This window comes from Cupressus sempervirens, chromosome 2, assembly GCF_028749045.1.
Source record: "Cupressus sempervirens isolate cs-2001-9-10 chromosome 2, ASM2874904v1, whole genome shotgun sequence".
Classification (NCBI taxonomy): domain Eukaryota; kingdom Viridiplantae; phylum Streptophyta; class Pinopsida; order Cupressales; family Cupressaceae; genus Cupressus; species Cupressus sempervirens.
This window is the reverse complement of record NC_143119.1, coordinates 434,725,775-434,743,456: the sequence shown is the minus strand read 5'-3', so window position 1 is coordinate 434,743,456 and position 17,682 is coordinate 434,725,775. Positions and strand designations below refer to the sequence as shown.

The 17,682-nt window shown below is 37.1% G+C and overlaps 1 protein-coding gene across 1 annotated transcript; it reads left to right on the top strand.

Annotated features, from left to right (window-relative positions):
• The first annotated feature begins 10,660 nt into the window (after positions 1-10,660).
• LOC149572949 (uncharacterized) lies at positions 10,661-15,360 on the top strand. Its single transcript, XM_089814065.1, has 2 exons — positions 10,661-14,486; positions 14,571-15,360. The coding sequence occupies exons 1-2, from the start codon at positions 14,095-14,097 to the stop codon at positions 15,100-15,102; spliced, it is 924 nt and encodes a 307-aa protein (XP_089670191.1). The 5' UTR covers positions 10,661-14,094; the 3' UTR covers positions 15,103-15,360.
• The last annotated feature ends 2,322 nt before the right edge of the window (positions 15,361-17,682 follow it).

Sequence of the window (17,682 nt, the reverse complement as noted above, 5' to 3'; positions counted from 1 at the left end):
ATCCCTTAAGTCAGCTAGCATTAGCCAATAAATTGATCAGACTCAATATGTTGTCAACCAACTAATATGGAATTGAGTACTCAGTCAACTTAGAGAAACTCTTCGTTAATTGACCCAACTCAATCAATACTAATTTTAAACTGACTTTCCTTTGGTAATTGAGTGAACTTAGTCAACATAGGATCCATGCTAACTTTCCTTTGGTAACTGAGTAAACTTAGTCAACACAAGATTTTCCTTCGATGCCTGAGTGAGCTTGTCAAGAACTAACTCTAAACTTGGTTATAACTAGAATGCTTGGCACACATAGAAACCTATCTTCAATGCCCAAGTGAGCTCAACAATCACTTAGTTGCTTGGTAAAACTTTACATTTTGTGTGACATCAAAGACAACATACAATTGAATAATTGTTTTCAACAATCTCCCTCTTTAGCATTGATGGAAACACAACATGTATTACTACAATGAAATTTTAGAGCAAAATGGAAGTAAGGATAATATCCTTAGTTTCATTCTAATTCTCATCAATTAGAACTCCCTCTATGAGTGAGAACTCCCTTTGCCATCAATCTCTTCCTTTGGAATAATTCTCTGATTTCTTTGACTATAATTTCTCCCGCTGACAAAGAACTCTCCTTCTTTATTGATATAAAAATTTATATATTATGACAACATCTCACTCTTTGACATTTCATTCCAAAGACAACAATCAATGGATATGCCATGTACTTGATGTACTCATTCATATGCAATCTAATTTGACAATACTACATCAACCTGATTGATCTTCAAATGCTTGGTTGATGCATCACTAAACTTTGTTTAGTGAGCTTTATATAGGGAATGAACCCTGGCTTACCTCTTAGATATAAAAATGCATCCTTAGTCAATGGCTTGGTGAATATGTCTACTATTTTTTCTTTTGTATTCACATAATCCAATCTCTCCTCTTTTTCTTGGACTAATTCTCTCAAAAAATGATACTTTATTACAATGTGCTTTGTCTTGGTATGTGTCATTGGATTCTTGGATATGTTAATCGCACTGGTGTTATCACAGAAGATAACTATTGGATCGTTGATTTCTTCATAATTGACAATAGTTGTTTGAACCAAATGATGTCAGAATAATTAAATGTCATTGCAACATATTATGCTTCTACTATAGACTGATAGATGTAATTCTTTTTCTTGCTTGTCCAAGACACTGGCCTCTTTCTAAGAAAGAATGCTCCACCACTAGTGCTTTTCCAATCATCAATACTTCATGTCCAATCAACATCAGTGAAGGCTTTCAATTTAAAGTTGCCTCCTTTCTTATACCAAAAACCATAATCTTCAGTACCTTTTAGATACCTCATTATTATTTTTACTGCCATCAAATGAATTTCCTTTGGATTAGTAGAGAATCTTGCCACCATACCAACTACTAATGCAATATCAGGTCTTGTCGGTACCACATACTGATTTTTTTCCAATCATTGATCTATATGTAATCTGATCTACCTCTTTGGAATCATCATTTTCGAAAATCTTATGTCTAGTAGACATAGGTGTTCCACTAGTCTAGAATCCTCCATTCCAAATTTCTTCAATATCTCCTTGATGTACTTTGATTGAGTAATGCAGATATCATCTTTCTTCTGTTGAATTTGGAAGCCAACAAAGAATTTAATCTCTCCAAGCATTGGCATTTCAAATTCTTCACTCATTTCCTCAAAAAAGATTAGCATAAATCATCATGTCCAGTGAATAATGTATCATCTACAAAGATTTATGCTAGTACTATCTTCTTACCTGGTCCTTCCTTGATGTATAGGTTGTTGTTGTCATTTGTCCTTTGAAAGACAATCTTTACGAGATGATTGTGGAATTTTTCATACTAGGCTCTAGGGGCTTGTTTGAGACCATATAAAGCTTTGTGTAGTCTACAAACCATATCCCTTTTATTGGGATCTATGAAACCTTTAGGTTGCTCAATGTAGACTTCTTCTTCTAGGATTTCGTTCAAGAAAGTTGACTTTACATCCATCTAATATACTTTGAATCATTTATGTGCAACATAAGAAAGTAGTGTTCTAATACCTTCCAATCTTACAATAGGAGAAAAAGTCTCTCCATAATCAATACCTTCGTCTTGAGCATAACCTTTGCATACTATTCTTGCCTTGTTTCTTGAAACTTCTCCATTTTCATTCAACTTGTTTCTAAATACCCATTTTGTGCCAATTACATTTTTGTCCTTGGGTCTAAGAACAAGAGTCCAAGTTTTGTTACTTTTAATCTGATCAATCTCTTCATTTATTGCCTCAATCCAACTTTCATTGTCTAATGCATCTTTAACAGTTCTACATTCAAACTCAATAAGAAAAAATGTACCTTTTAATTTATTCCTTGTCATTGTGCCTTTTGACTGATCTCCAATGATTTTCTTAGGTGCATGGTGCCTTCTAACATATCTAGAAAATGTAGGTACCTTCTCCTTGGATTTAGAACTTGTTTCATTTTGTTCAGTGTTCATCATGCTCAAAATCATGCTTGGGTCCCACTATTTGTAAGTCGAGTATGTTAGATTGTGACTTGGTATGCACTTATTAAAACTTGGGTCCTTTTGACTATGACTCGGGTCCTTCAGACTGTGACTTGGGTTGCATTGACTGCAACTTGGGTTGAACTAGAGATTTGGGAGACTCGGATGGTGAAGACTGCTGATTTCCAATTGCATTTTCTTGAATCTCACATATAGTATAAGGTTCAAAGTAGAAAAATTTATCTAACTCAAAAGTTGTCAACCTTCCCACTAGTGCATCCAAAGTTATATCATTTTTAGGATCATATCTCATCTCTTGAATAGCTGACACTCTATTTACATAAATAGGAAGAAGAGTTATGAGTACCTTGCTTACTACTGTCACATCATCTATTTTCCCTCCTGAGGATCTGACTGCACTTACACTTGCTTTGATTCTTTCATTGTATTCTACAATGTTTTCATCTTCTTTCATCTTCATTTGATCAAGTTGACCTTTTTAAAAAATTTATGCCTTAGCTCTCCTCACATTGTCATCTCCTCCATAGATATCTTTTAGCTTGTTCCACATTTCATGAGCAGTAGGGAAATCTTTGACTTCATCAAATTCAACATAATTAAGAGTAGACACAATGTCAATTATCATTATGTTGTGATTCTTCTTTTCCACAATTTGATCCACAGACAAAGGTCCAACAAGTGCCACATATTTTTTATCCAAATATTTCAGGTATGTGTCTCCAATGGTTGCCAAATGTAGCTTCATGAGTTCCTATCGTGCTTGGAAGTCATCTATGTTCAGTTTAGGAATCTCCCTTTTGTAAGACATCTTGATCTTTATCTTAGGTCCTTGAAACCTTATCTGTAAGCACCAAATGCTCTGATAAAAATTGTTGGAAATAGAAATTAGTAACTGAGAGGGAAGGGGTGAATTAGTTACTACAAAAAAAAATCCAAAGGTCCCTTTAAGAGGTCAACACAATATAAAACCAATAACTTAATGTGAATTGAAAGTAACACTGAATATTTTGTTGTAAATCCATTAATACTAAATATATTATTGTCACTCGGTTAGCATAAAGATCTCAATATATTAATGTGATTAACCTTAATTAACTTAGTTACAAAAACATAAAGAAAATAACATGAACACAAGAGACACCAAGATTTAACGTGGAAACCCAATTTGGGAAAACCACCAATTGTAACAAGTTTCTATTTTTCACTCTTATGAAGTGAGCCCTGTTAGGAGCCAACCCTATTAAAGGTTACAAAACACACTGTTAGGTGTGACCCTATTAAAGGATTTAATTCACCCTATTAGGAGTGGCCTTGTTAGAGGTCTTAAGACACTTAAATCTAGAAATTTCACCTTACTAGAGGATTTATGAAATAGTTGTTAAGCTAACTCTGTTAGGAGATTTGATTCACTACTACAATTATTAGAGTAATAATGAATTGACCTGATTGCTGATGCAACTTTCTTTGCTGATTTTAGATCTTTGTTCTGGTTTGATTACTTTATCCTCTTTGATCAAAATGGTCTTTGTAGCTTAGTTAACTCAAATACTTTGTCCTCTTGCAAATATCCTTCCAATTTGCTTCCTTAATTCATCTTCTTCAATCCCATATTTTCTTTCTTCAATCCTCAACTTGACCTTATACTTATATGAATAATCTTGTCAAGTTAGCTTGAATATACTTTTAATCAAACAATTTTCATCCCTTAAACCAGCTAACATTAGCAAATAAATCAATCAAACTCAATATGTTGTCAGTCGACTAATATGGAATTGAGTACTTGGTCAACTTAGAGAAACTCTTCGTTAACTAACCCAACTCGGTCAATACTAATTCTAAACTAACTTTCCTTTGGTAATTGAGTGAAATCAGTCAACAGAGGATCCATGCTAACTTTCCTTTGGTAATCGAATAAACTCAATTAACATAGGACCTACCTTTGATGCCCAACTAAGCCTGGCAAGAACTAACTCTAAACTTAGTTATAACTGGAATGCTCGACATATACAAGAAACTACCTTCAATGCCTGAGTGAGCTTGACAATCACTAACTTGCTCAATAAGGCTTGACATTTTGTGTAACATCAAAGACAACATACAATTAAATAATTGTTTTCAACATCTTGTGGCCTTGTATTACTGAGGCTCCATCTACTCCAACAAGCACCAACTTTTGGGCAATCCTCATTTCATCTATACCTCCATATTCAATTAGAGAACTCTTTACTAGTTCAAATATGTTTTCTATTGTTGAATTATCCCCCATTTCAACAATAATTAGTAGATTGGGTTGGCAAAAAAAATTGTGTATAGTATAGACATGCATGCATACCTAGGAAGTATTGTATATTGTTGTCACCTCATCTAAATATAATGCAATGAAATTTGACTCTTTAATTTTTTCTTTCATACTTTCCTTTCAATCTCAGCAAGACAACTTGCCCATTCCCATCCACTATTTACTAACTAGTGACTCCTCAGATAATAACAAACTTTTACAAAGTGTAATAAATCACTCAATGATGGGTAGTTTATCATGGCATGCCCTTTGCTCAAAATATAGAAGACAATGTACTTAACTGAAGAACTTTACCCATTTCTTGAACTTCCATTGCTTTTTCAAGAAGAGATTTGATGGAGCCCTTTACTTTAGTAAGCTTCGTTTGTATTTTCTCTTGAAATTCTAAGATTTATGCATTCTTAACACATTGAGATTCCTCCTTGGCTTTCTATCTTGTCACTAATTTTTCCACTCCATCTATGATTTTATTCTCATAAACTTTACCCATTTGCTTTTTTATGGTGTCAATTTTTAGCTACAACCTCTTTCCCTTTTAATTTATCCTTGTGCATATCATACATTTGCATTCTACTAGAGGCTGACCTTATTTTGGATTGGATACAAGTTTAATGAATGGATATTTTGAGGCCCATTCTATTTGAAAATTCCTAATCTATAAATTCTAACGCCAATCCTTTTGGATTTAGATTAGTTTTTGCATTCTATTTCCTTTTTCCCCTTCCTTGTTGTGTACCATCACCACCTTTAGAATTATCATCCAAGTCTATTATATTATTCTGGTTACTCTAGGTATTGACTTGGAGATCTTGGCTACTTTGGATGTTTACCTGAATATATTCTTCAAGTTCATCATGATCAAAGATATCAAGTTCACCAACTTCTTCAATATGTGCCAGTGGAACTGGCAGTGGCAATGGTTAGAAATATTGTAAGTGTACTTGTGATGATGTAGCTTCCTGATTTTGGCCACCAAAATATGATGACAAGGTTCTACGAGTGCACTTGGCTGGCTTTTCTTGACTTCCACTACATGTAGGACTCTTACCCTTGTTCACGTTTGACATCTCCCAAGAAATATAGGCTTCCATATATTTCAAATTGTTCAAAAAATGACAGTCGACTATAATCTATTACATTTATTTATCTAAATAGTATTCATTGGTTGTACAACCTACACTATAAAATATAGATTTCCTAGGTCTCCCTAGTTACCACATGACTTGGTGGTATTGGCCAATGGTACCAATTAATAACTAACCACTAACAGTCTACTAAATATAAGAATGAATTAAAATTATAGAGAATAGATAGATAAGCATTTGAGTTACTCACCTTTGGCTAAAATGTAGTTGTCGCTCACATGACTTGCCCGACAATGTTCTTGGTAGTATGAGAAATTGAAACTTCGCTATTGATTGGAATTGAGATAACCTATTGATCTACGAATGTATTTATACCACTCTTTTTTGGTGAATTCCGTGGGAATATTATAGTGCATACAAAATATTTGGTGAAGCCTACGTAAGAAAAACATGTATTATGGAATTTCTAAGGCGAATATGGTTTGTCCATTAAACAACCATGCATAATATAGTTGGCAAAATTGAATTATTGTGTGACACACGTGGGCATATTTGGGGGGAGAATGTCCTCCCTCTCCTCAAATAGTTTTTAAAACCAAAGGCAAATTGAGCCCTTCCAAAAAGTTCTGCTTCAAAAATCATAGGCAAATGTGTTTAATTTTCTATGTGCAAAAAATATTTTTGATTGGCTATTTCATTTCGAAAGGAGCTCTAATGGCATAAATCCTTTGGCAATGGGCCTATGGGTTTGACTTATATTTTGTAAACTTGGGGCAACATGCCAACCCACATCTGCATAATTTTTGTGCCAAATTGACGTTGGTTGATGGGCTACATTCACCAAATGGTGAATATTCACCACTAAAGTGAACCTTGACCATATATATAATCAAATTATAATATGTGAGGTTAGATGCTCGGCTTACATAGATAAATCTTTATTATTTCCTTCTATCCAATTTTATTCTAATTTTCCTAATCATAGGTCTCTAATTATATAGCCAACAATACGACAAGCTGGTTTGAAGATTATTACAAAATATAGGTCCTACCCCAAAGGAGAAATCAAGGACCTTACAATTAAGAAAATTAACTTCTACAGGGATAAAGATAGTTCCATACATGATCCAAGAAGCAAACCCCAAGGTTGCAGAAAGCCTTGATGCTACGAAAAAACCTCACCAAAGCCAAACCTACACATTACTTGAGCTGCCAGGGAGCAAACATACTTGGAACATGTTAGGATTAATCACAGATAGAAATAACAATTACATGAAAATATAACCAATATTAGAAAATAATAAATCACACAAAAGAGAACACAAGACACAAGGATTTAACATGATTCACCCAATCCTTGGGCTAAGTCCACCAACAAGTCCAATATTATTATTATCCAGTGATTATAATCCGCAATCCCTTACAACTCAATACCACTGCAAGAAGCTACAATCTCATCATTCATTATGAAATCCCTAACTATAAGCCATTTTATACAAGCTTTCGTTGCTTACAAAATTAGGGCTAGAATAAGTCATCTAATAGAAAAATAATAGGCGATGCCTTTACAATAGTCAATTCATTTTTGGCTTTGGGGTCGTTGGCCCCAAAAACCTCCATAGGGGCGTTGCCCCTTGACCCTACCTTGTACATGCTACCCGCAAACCCCTATAGTAATAATTTGGAGGGGGGGGGGAACATGCTAAACTCTTAGTCTAAAAAGGCTCCACATCACAATAAAATAAGGAAAAGGATAAGTTCCACACATGATGGAATTAGTTTCTATAGGCTTAGGTACACGATCCACAATAGGTCCACTTTAAGGAGTTGATTGTGCGGAAAGAGAAAACATGAACAATAAAGACCATTCCTCAAGCAACAACCAAAACAATAAAAGGAAATCTTTTTAGTTGGTGCAAGATTGCCAAAGTACCCAAGATGCTCCTACATCATGACTCTATATACTTAACATCTAAATTTATATCATTTAGTCAATTAGTTCAATTTTGCATAGGCATAATCACACATGGGCTAAAGAGAGTACTTCCTTGTATTGTATTCCTTTCTACAATTCAAATTTAGTATTGATGTCCCTTCTATCATTTGGGCCTTTCTAATCTAATTTAAATTCAAGAAGGAATCATACTTGAATATTCTCACTTTCCCTACACACATATTTGAATGCTTTCGTGTGTAAAGTGGAGTCCTAGATCCTATTAAAGTGCTTCCATTTATTCACCAATCACTTGCCTCTTTTGGTTTTTGAATATTATCCTAATTCTTAGGGCATTTTTTTTGCTCAATTGCCCATTTCCTTATAGACAAAGCAAGCAAAGGGAACAAACTCATATGAACAATCCTTTGAACTATCTTACCCAACTTTAAGACAATCTCCATAGGGGTGGGGAAATCAGTATACTATCCCACACACACACATACACACATAGACAAATTTTATGTTAGAAGTTGTCATAGGGTCCATTGAGAGTAACTCACTAAAATAACTTGCAATACCCTTAAGTATGTTTTGGCTCCAGAATTCCAAAGGTATACTAGGAAGCTAAATCCAAATAGGAGCCACCACAAAAATTGAATCATTCATCTCCAAATTAGGGGTCCACTTCTTCAGTACTAAGGTAGATCTTACAATAGCCCAGGGAGCTCCACATAGGATTTTATCCTAACTTAAATTTCTTGAAAAACCAATGGAGAAATAGCCCATCAACATCGCAACTTTTTCAATACTCCCTTTGATCTTCTATTGGTTCTTAGTGTGGTTCCTAACCATATCGATGTATGGCCTAAGACTCATAAAATTTCCTACAAGAGTAAGAGCCATAGGACGAATGAAGTGGTCCACAATCTGGCCAGGGATCAAAATGACATGTATTTTCCATTTGAAATATCTAAAATATTCTTCACTAAAGGGAAAGATGACTTCCCAATAATCTTTTGCCCCAAAAAGTGTAGTCTAGGGACAAATAACATCACTGTCATTGACAATATTCCCATTGGGACCAACACCATGAGAAAGTTCACAAGAACCTCTAGGTGGTACTTGATTCTCCATGCTATGGCATTTTACCCACATGAATCTGCTTGCACAGGGGTCTCGCGAACCACATGGTGACCATCGTTTCCCTGTGATATCTCGTCCCAAAAAGGGCATGTCCCCAACCAATGTGAGTCCCCAACATAAGAATCACCCTCTGACATTTACATTTTAGAATCTATAACACCATGCCTTCCTTTCCCTGACAAGGATTCCCCACTGGCACCATGACCAACAAATCCACCATTGCTCAAAGTCTCGCTCTCTCCTACTGAACCACACATTTCAAAACCCTAGAATGGATTAATGTTAGTAACATGATGATATCATAGATTTCATGTATCTTGGTGAAGTTTATATATTGTTTGAATTATATGTTAAACTTTTTTTTGTGAAATAATTATAGTTTTCTATCTTAATGTCACTTCTTTATTATTATTTGTAACGATACATGGTTTTATAGTTGTATCTATGCAATGATATTACTGTTATTTAGTCTATTATAGTCTTCTTGCAAAAGTGGAAAGATCACTTCAAATAACTTGAAACTTCATGTATAAAAGGCTGAGGGTTGATTTCATGTGGAGATTATTTGAGAAGGGGTGACTTTGACATTAGTAATACCATGTTTTTCTGATGTAAGGTAGGAACATCACATCAAAATCAAGATTGCTAGGTGTTGTGTAACTTGTTATGCCAATCATAGAATTAATGCAAATGTTTCACAATATCTGGCTAAAGTAAGAGACAATTTTGCCATACTAAGTAACATAGTAATGATTTAGAGTAAGAAAAAATGGCCTATAAAACATGAAACAAAGATAATCATAGTAGTTCACTAAACATAGGTCAACAAAAGACTCCACTTAAAAAAGTTGGCATTTATTATTTTTCTATTGTACAACAAAGTGTTTATATGTGATATTACATCATGCCATAAGACTAAAATGTTGACCCATTTAACAACATACAAAAGTAAGTACCTTAAAGATCCACCTATAAAAGTGAAACATCAAATACATTTTTAATAACATACAATTTTCTAACATCAAACATGACTTTATTGAAATAATAATGAACTAATTCATCATTTAGCCCAACCAAATATTACTATAAATTTCAAAGAATATTATTTTATTATGCAAACTTAAACGTTATAATCTCCCTATTCCATTGACTCAAGCTAAATATCTTTGTGATGAGTGATTTATTTGGAAGGGACAATAGTTTTCCATTTCTTTAAGGCACTTGAACCTAAAAAAAGGTGAGCACGCTAGAGATTCCATTTCCAATATAAGGTGATATTACCTTAAAACTTATGCATTATTTCCCTGATTTGGATAAGTTCAAAGTTGAGGGTGGGGGAAGGGGCTGAGTGGTGAAAGGTCATGGGCGTCGATGGAGGTAGTGATGTTAATAATAATTATGGGCATATGAGGAGGGTTCACGGGGTAAAGCTGATTAGCCTATCAAGATGGAATGGAAAGCAAGGGGGCATTAGTGAAGAAAGTGACGGCTACCCGTTGGCCGCCCACAAATTTTCCGCATGGATGACTAGAACCATAATATATATATCTAATTCTTGCTAAAGTAGGTGCATTCATCATGTCGGTCGGTTCACTTGCATCGCAAATCCATTTTTAATTGGCCAACACTCGTGAACAATAGCCCAGCCGATAACTTTTACAAACATTTTCAATCCCAACAAGCCTTTTTTACAAATCCATAATAATAAATTGCTTTTGGGAACAAAGCGATGGAATAGAAATTTATTACTAACAATCAATTATTATTATTATAATGTACCGGAGCCTCCCGTCGGAGTCGCTTTCAGAGGGGATTCCGCGGTCATGCTTCTCTGTCTCACACGCCTCAGCCTGTCCTCTCTACAGTGTGCGATGCTCCTTTGTTCATTGGTCATTGGTCGCTTAACGTGAACGTTTGCATTTGCTATTCATAGTAGGTGGGAATGAAGCACGCCTCTTGCCCGTCTTTTCCCTCGCCTTGTTCCAACGGTGCCCTGCTCCACCAATTGCCATGAGTGACCGTTACATCTACCACGTGGACCGATTCCCTGCCTTTGCATTATTATTATACGAGTCTTCCGCTTGAATAATTATGGTGAAGAAATCGCGGGCTACCTCGCGGGCTACCTAGCTGCTCAATCAAAAGGCCATGGGAGGGGGGAACCTGTAGATCCATACATTCCTTGTGCACTTTCCATGGCTGCTGTCACCGGACTGACGCATCGGTATCTGTTACGGATTTTCAACTCGTCAAAATGTCTCTTCTTCCTGGATTTATCGAGCGTTCTCGGATTCGCACTAGGTACTTTCTGGAAAGGATGATTCTAGGTATGGGCGATTGAAATGGTAGAGACGGAGAAGTACGAGCTCATCAGCCAGATTCCTTCTCCGTTTTATTTTCGATTGGAATGATGCAGACGAAGAAATATTGCTCGGTCATCATCCAAACTACTGAAATTTGATCACAAATCCTCCTCCATTGTGCGCAATTTATTTATGCGCTTCTTGTTTCCTATCGGGCTGAAACCTTGACCTTTTGCTAATCGTCCATTATATGTTCGAATAAAATGATGCAAATTAAAGGATGCTCGCTCACCAGGCAAATTCTGAAATTCGATCCAAATCGTCCTCTATTGTGCACAATTTATTTACGAGCTTATTGTTTCATGTCGAGCTGAAATCCTGACCTTCTAGGGTTGCGAATCCTCCATTATTTTTTTCGAATAAGATTATGGAAACTAAAGGATGCTCGCTTACTAGACAGATAATGAAGTTTGATCACAAATTCTCCTCTATTATGCACAATTAATCAATTTCTTGTTTCATATCGAACTGCAATTTATCAGCTTCTTGTTTCGTATCGAGCTGAAAGCTTGACCTTCTGTTGTGGTTCGAATCCTCCATTATGTGTTCGGTTGAAATGATACAAACAAAGGGATGCTGGCTCACCTGACGGAATTTTGAAATTTGATCACGAAATCTCGACTGTAGAAAATGTATCAGCTCTTGGTTTCATATCGAACTGAAAACTTGAGCTTCTAGGGTTACGGATCCTCCATTTTACAGAAGTCTTCAGCTCCTAGTTTCATATCGAACTGACAACTTTGATCTTCAAGGATTGCGAATATCCTCCATTTATCAGCTCCTCGTTTCATCTAGAACTCAAATCTTAAAGTTCTAGGCTTGCGAGTCCTCCTTTATATATTATATCAGCTCCTCGTTTCATATCGATCTTAAATATTGAACTTCTAGAGTTGCGAATGCTCCATCTTACAAACTCTCTAGCTCCTAGAGTTGCGAATCCTCCATTTTACAAAATTGATTAGCTCATGGATTCATATCGAGATCAAACCTTGACGGCCTTCTAGAGTTGCGAATGCTCCACTTTGCAAAAATCATGAACCTGAAATCTGGATCTTCTAGAGTTGCAGATGACGAGATCACGTAACAGGACACCTGTTAGAATAGGTTTATTTCGAAAAAGCCATCTACATTATTACGAGCTTTAGAAATTTAATAACATTAAAAGTATTCTATTTTAAAGATCAGATTTTCGGCTCCTGAAGCTATGAAATGAGCTTCTGGACAGATTTAACACTGCTTGCCATCTCCGTATAATTTATAGCAGGACTCCGGGGGAAAAGCTCTATAGAAAGTTTATCAGCTTCGCGTTTCACATCGAGCTGAAATCTTGAGCTTCTAGGGTTGCAGACTGCAGTTGACGCAACGGAGCACCTTTTGCACATGTTTTCAAATATTAAAGAGAAAGAAATTCACACAATCTAATTTAGAAACAGCAACAACCGACGAATCATATAAACCAATTTAGAAATAGCACAAAAATCAATTAAATCGCACAATCAATTTAGAAATAGGAAAAATTAGCATTATAATTAGAAATTGTAAATTATAATATCATTAAAGATTATTAGGTTGTCAAAGACGAGATTTCGGATCCTGAAACTATGAAAGGAGCTTCTGGACAAACTGGCCACTGCGTACCGTCTCTGTATTGATTACAACACAATTCCAGTGAAATACATCGATATTATTAATGAAGCACAGCAGAAACGAGAAACTCTTGACCGTTACACCTGGGAAATTAATTTCATTCACTTATTCATCCGTCAATTGACACCCTGTTGCCCACGAACTGCAACAAACCTATAAATTCCAAATACAGCATGAACAAATCGGCTGACACGCGTCTGCGACCTGGAGATTCTAGTCCGATATAGTAAAGAAACAAACAATAGAAAAAGTAATTGTGATTAGCGGGCAGAAAGTTGGGATGTTTACCTGAGATAAATAAATAAAATATGTTGTTCGCGTAAAGCGCAGAATTGTGAAGCGCGCATTAGCGTAAAGTGTCCTGTACAAAGTACCTAATGTCGCCTGGATAAATCGAGTGTACGACGCGAACCAATCGCATTCACCTCGGTATTTAAAAAGGGTTGAATGCGGTAAGCGATGATATTTTCCGAAAGGCGCAGTGGTCGGTGTAGTAGATTCATTCCATAGAGATTGGAGTGCATCCGCTACATCCGTTCCCTGAATCCTGTTGTTGCCGAGAAGACATCAGAAGGCGGCAACATGGAAATGGAATTCCACGGCATTTAATGATGACATGGAAAATCGAGTTGTGTATTAAGTGATGACGACCGTTTTTCTGGGGACGAGAAATGCTCCGTCCATTCCCGTCGTTTTCGGCACAACAGTAATAATGTTCGCCGGGGAGGTAAATGGGAGGTTTTCCCAGTTTAAATAAATTGCCCGGGTCCGTCCCATTGTTTCTAACCCTGTGAATTAGGAGAGAAGTCGCTTTCGGAGCGTAAGGAAGTCTGGTATTTTCTCGGGCTACCTTTCTTTTCCTTGCTTTTTCATCCTGGGTTTTCGTGCCATTATCTTTTAGGTTTCCCCTTCTTTCCTAATGTTGAGGCAGTCGGAGGCGGTGCAAACGTAATGTCCAGATCGCCTCGCTAATCGTGCGTCCGCTTCTGAGGAGAAGGGCTTTTCGTCACTGCAGAAGAGGAATTGAACGATCTTTGAAAAGAATTAGACGATCTTTTGGAGGAATTTGATGGAGGGGAAAGGGGAAGGTGCGGCCATGGCGGCGGAGGGTTTGGGGAAGGAATGCCGAGAGAAAAAGGGTGGAGACGATCTTCCGAACACTAGCAGTACCATTGACGTATCTGCTTCAGTTTCCACCTGCAGGCCCTCCGCTGCTGCAAAGTCTCATCATTCAGGCCATGCTTCACAAAAGCCTGTTCTTCTCAAGCGCTTGGTCCCCGAGACGGAAGCAAGATCTTCTTTGCAGGCATCCGTGGCTGGCTTTACGGGGAAATCAAGGTTTTTCAATGGCGAAATGGCGGAGGACAAGAGGTCGACAAGTGAATGCAGCATCTGCGGAGACGTAGGATTTGTGCGAGATCTCCATCTCTGCAAGAGATGCGGCTACCGTTTACAGCACACGTAATGTTCTCCTGTACTGAAATTCTTGTCTTGGACGAGGGTTTGAAGGTTCAATTCGGTCTTATTTGTTGTTTCGTTGTGCAGGTATTGTAGTAGGCTTTATCCCGATTTGGATATGGAAAGCTGGGCTTGCGAATGGTGCTTGTTTGAGGAGGAGAGCAACGGGGCGGGCAAAGCGAAGCTGGGAAAGCGGAAGACGGAAAGCAGGAACAAAGCTTTCGAGTTTTTGCTCCAGATTGCGCAGGAATCGCCAAGCAGCAGCAGCAGCGACAGGCAGAGGTACAGGGCTGATGGTATTGCTACTAGAAAGGAGAGCGGATTCAAGTGCGGCGCTGTTAAGGTCGGAAAGGTGGAGCAAAGACTGGTACAGGCTCCAAAGGAGGACAATACTTTGAAATTGGGACATTCATACCCGGACTGGAAAGAGGAGAGCGCAATGAAGAATGGAGGACAGGTGCCGAAGAAACAACGCTGCAATAACAGCCATCCTCCCAGTGATAAGAACAATAAGGCACTGGATAAGTGGAGGAATCTTGCCAAAAGTAAGCTCCATTGTAGTAATACTTCCAAGGCTATCGTTCGGCGGTACAAGCTTCTCGCAGATGTTCTCTGTTAAATTTCGTTACAATTCGATTTCAGATGATCCTCCTGTGAATTGCTAATTACCGTCACTTTCGAACAATCAAAGCCAAGTTTTGGTGGTGGCCTTGCCTTGCCTTGTGAAGAGAGAAATGTTGTTGAGCTTCCTTCTACTTTCAATTGTCGCGTGCTTGGCCGAGGCCTGTGGACAATTGGCTGGAAGCTGCGGTTAGTTTAAGACTGTACAGAATGTGTTTTTGCTTTTCTTTTTAATAAAAAAATCTAGCTTCCCAAACTGCGAATCTTTGTGTTTGTGCTCAGACTCGCTCAATTTGCTGCATCAAAATAAGTATTGCTTTATTTATGTCAGTTACTTTGCAGATTCTGGAACTTTTCCAATCTCATGTAAATAGAAAGATAATAAGAACTGTTGCTCGTTTCTTTTCAGTTGATATGATCAGAATGATTTGTGATGCTTTCTAAATCAGCTTGTTCATGAATTTTAGCATGTTATATGGACCTTTTGTAGTTTACAGGTGGTCTGCCTACAAAAAGGTTCGCACAAGACACGATGTAGACGATACCTTTGTTGATCTGTGCAAAATCCACCATATCTCTCCTCCGATTCTTTGTTTTACTTTAATAAACTCCTCATGTGTACTAGTCATAACGGATAAGCATGAGCCTAAAGTTCATTCTCTACTTGCTTGCCCTCGTGGCATAGCTTACTGATTGATTAGTCTCCTTTGATGTCGACAATATCTGATTGAAGATTTCTGAAACATTTTCACCATTCAGTATGCCTGTGCGCATAACTTTATTCTTTTCCATATTCTTTAGAATATATTCTCACATGCTTGTGCAATACAATAATATCTTCTTTTAGAGATATCGATGAAACAAATTCCACAGATACAGCAGTGAACAAATTGATTATTTGATACAGGTTCTGGCAAAATGCACAGTTTCGGCTTTTCATCTTCTTGCCAAATATTGTTTGGTAGATCCCCCACCCCTTTGGGACTGTAAAAAACGTCTGGAATTTTCGCTCTGTGCTTACCTCAAGATAAATCGCTACAGTAACAGCAAAGTAGATTGAAGTTCCTCTGTGTATGGTTCTTTAAGTTCTGAGATTTTTCATTCCGCGTTTTTTATGAATTCAAAATTTGTGTAAGTTACAGGAGGACGAAGTAGATGCCACTCTCTTTATGCTTCCATAAATGAACGAAGCCTAGACTAAATTACAGCGATTTTGAAGCTGGATAGCGAAAGTCTGGTGTCTCAATTATTGACGATAAAGATTGAGTACTTCATTTCTGTAGCGCACCAGACGCGATAAACGGGGAGAACACGGACGTAGAAGAACAGGTGGATTCACAAACGCAACTCAATCAATTAAGTCATGTCCGTTACGATATCAAAAAGTCAATTGCAATTATCAATCGCAATTATAGGCTGGGTCATCTCTCTTTATCACCTTCCCAGTAGGGATATTCTCTGCCAACTTCAATTCGTGAGCTGATCGATTATGCCAATATTACCCTCAGCTTTCCTATTTTGCGATCGTCGTTCAAATACCAAACGATCTCCTTAAATATTTCGCTCTTGGTCGAAAACTATTAACTTTTTAGCGTAGGTTTCGTTAGGAGATTCGAACACGGTTGCGCTCTACATATAACGCGATAACAAACATAGGCTTCAAAAGATTTGGATTGATTCTATCCAACGATAGCCCAGAATTATCTCGAATGCGGAAAAAATATTTAGTTTCTTGTGTTGTAAGGAAAAGACACGTATCTGTCGTGTTGCATGTACTGAAGATTCATGATAGTGGACCCGATCTTTTGGACGACAACGCGAGCGAACGAACGCGACCGGCTTGCAACAAAATTAAACCCGAAACAAATTGACGTCGCTAATTTTGTCACGCAAATTTCAGACGGTTCCGCTGAGATGCAAATTTTGAATTTGCTTCTTTGGGCTTTCAACCGGCGACCCAGCCATATTTTCAATTATTTCTTTTGCCTTTTACCAACTTATTTTAAACATAAACAATTACTATGACTGTCGAACCGACTTAGAACTTAGTTATTTGAGACAACGAGATAATCGAAACAGATTCATAATTATTTTGATTAGGAGATTTCAACTATTCTGGCGTAAGTTACAGCTGACGCGGGAGACATTTACACGAAAGAAAATCTGATCTTATTTAAAAAGTATGCCAAATATTTTGATAATCAAACCGATTCAGCAAAATAAAGTTTTTTGAAACAATCAAAATATCGATACAGGAGAGATTCGTAATTACTTTGTTTAGAAGATGCAAATTTTCCTTGTGGTAAATTTCACAAAGTATTTTGATCAAAACACGAAAATTTTCCTGGAGTAATTTACGGCCGAAGCGAGAGGCGATAACAGGAAAGAAAAACTGACTTTATTTAGAAATGCAAATCACGAACACTGGAAACGATTTTTTGTTCTCCATGCATAAGAAATCAGGTATCATTACTCTCTCGATTAGATGTAAGTTTTCCTGGCGTAATTTACAGTTGAAGCGGGAGAACTTAAACGAAAGAGAACCTACATGAAAAGATTTTAAATTTGATTAGAAATG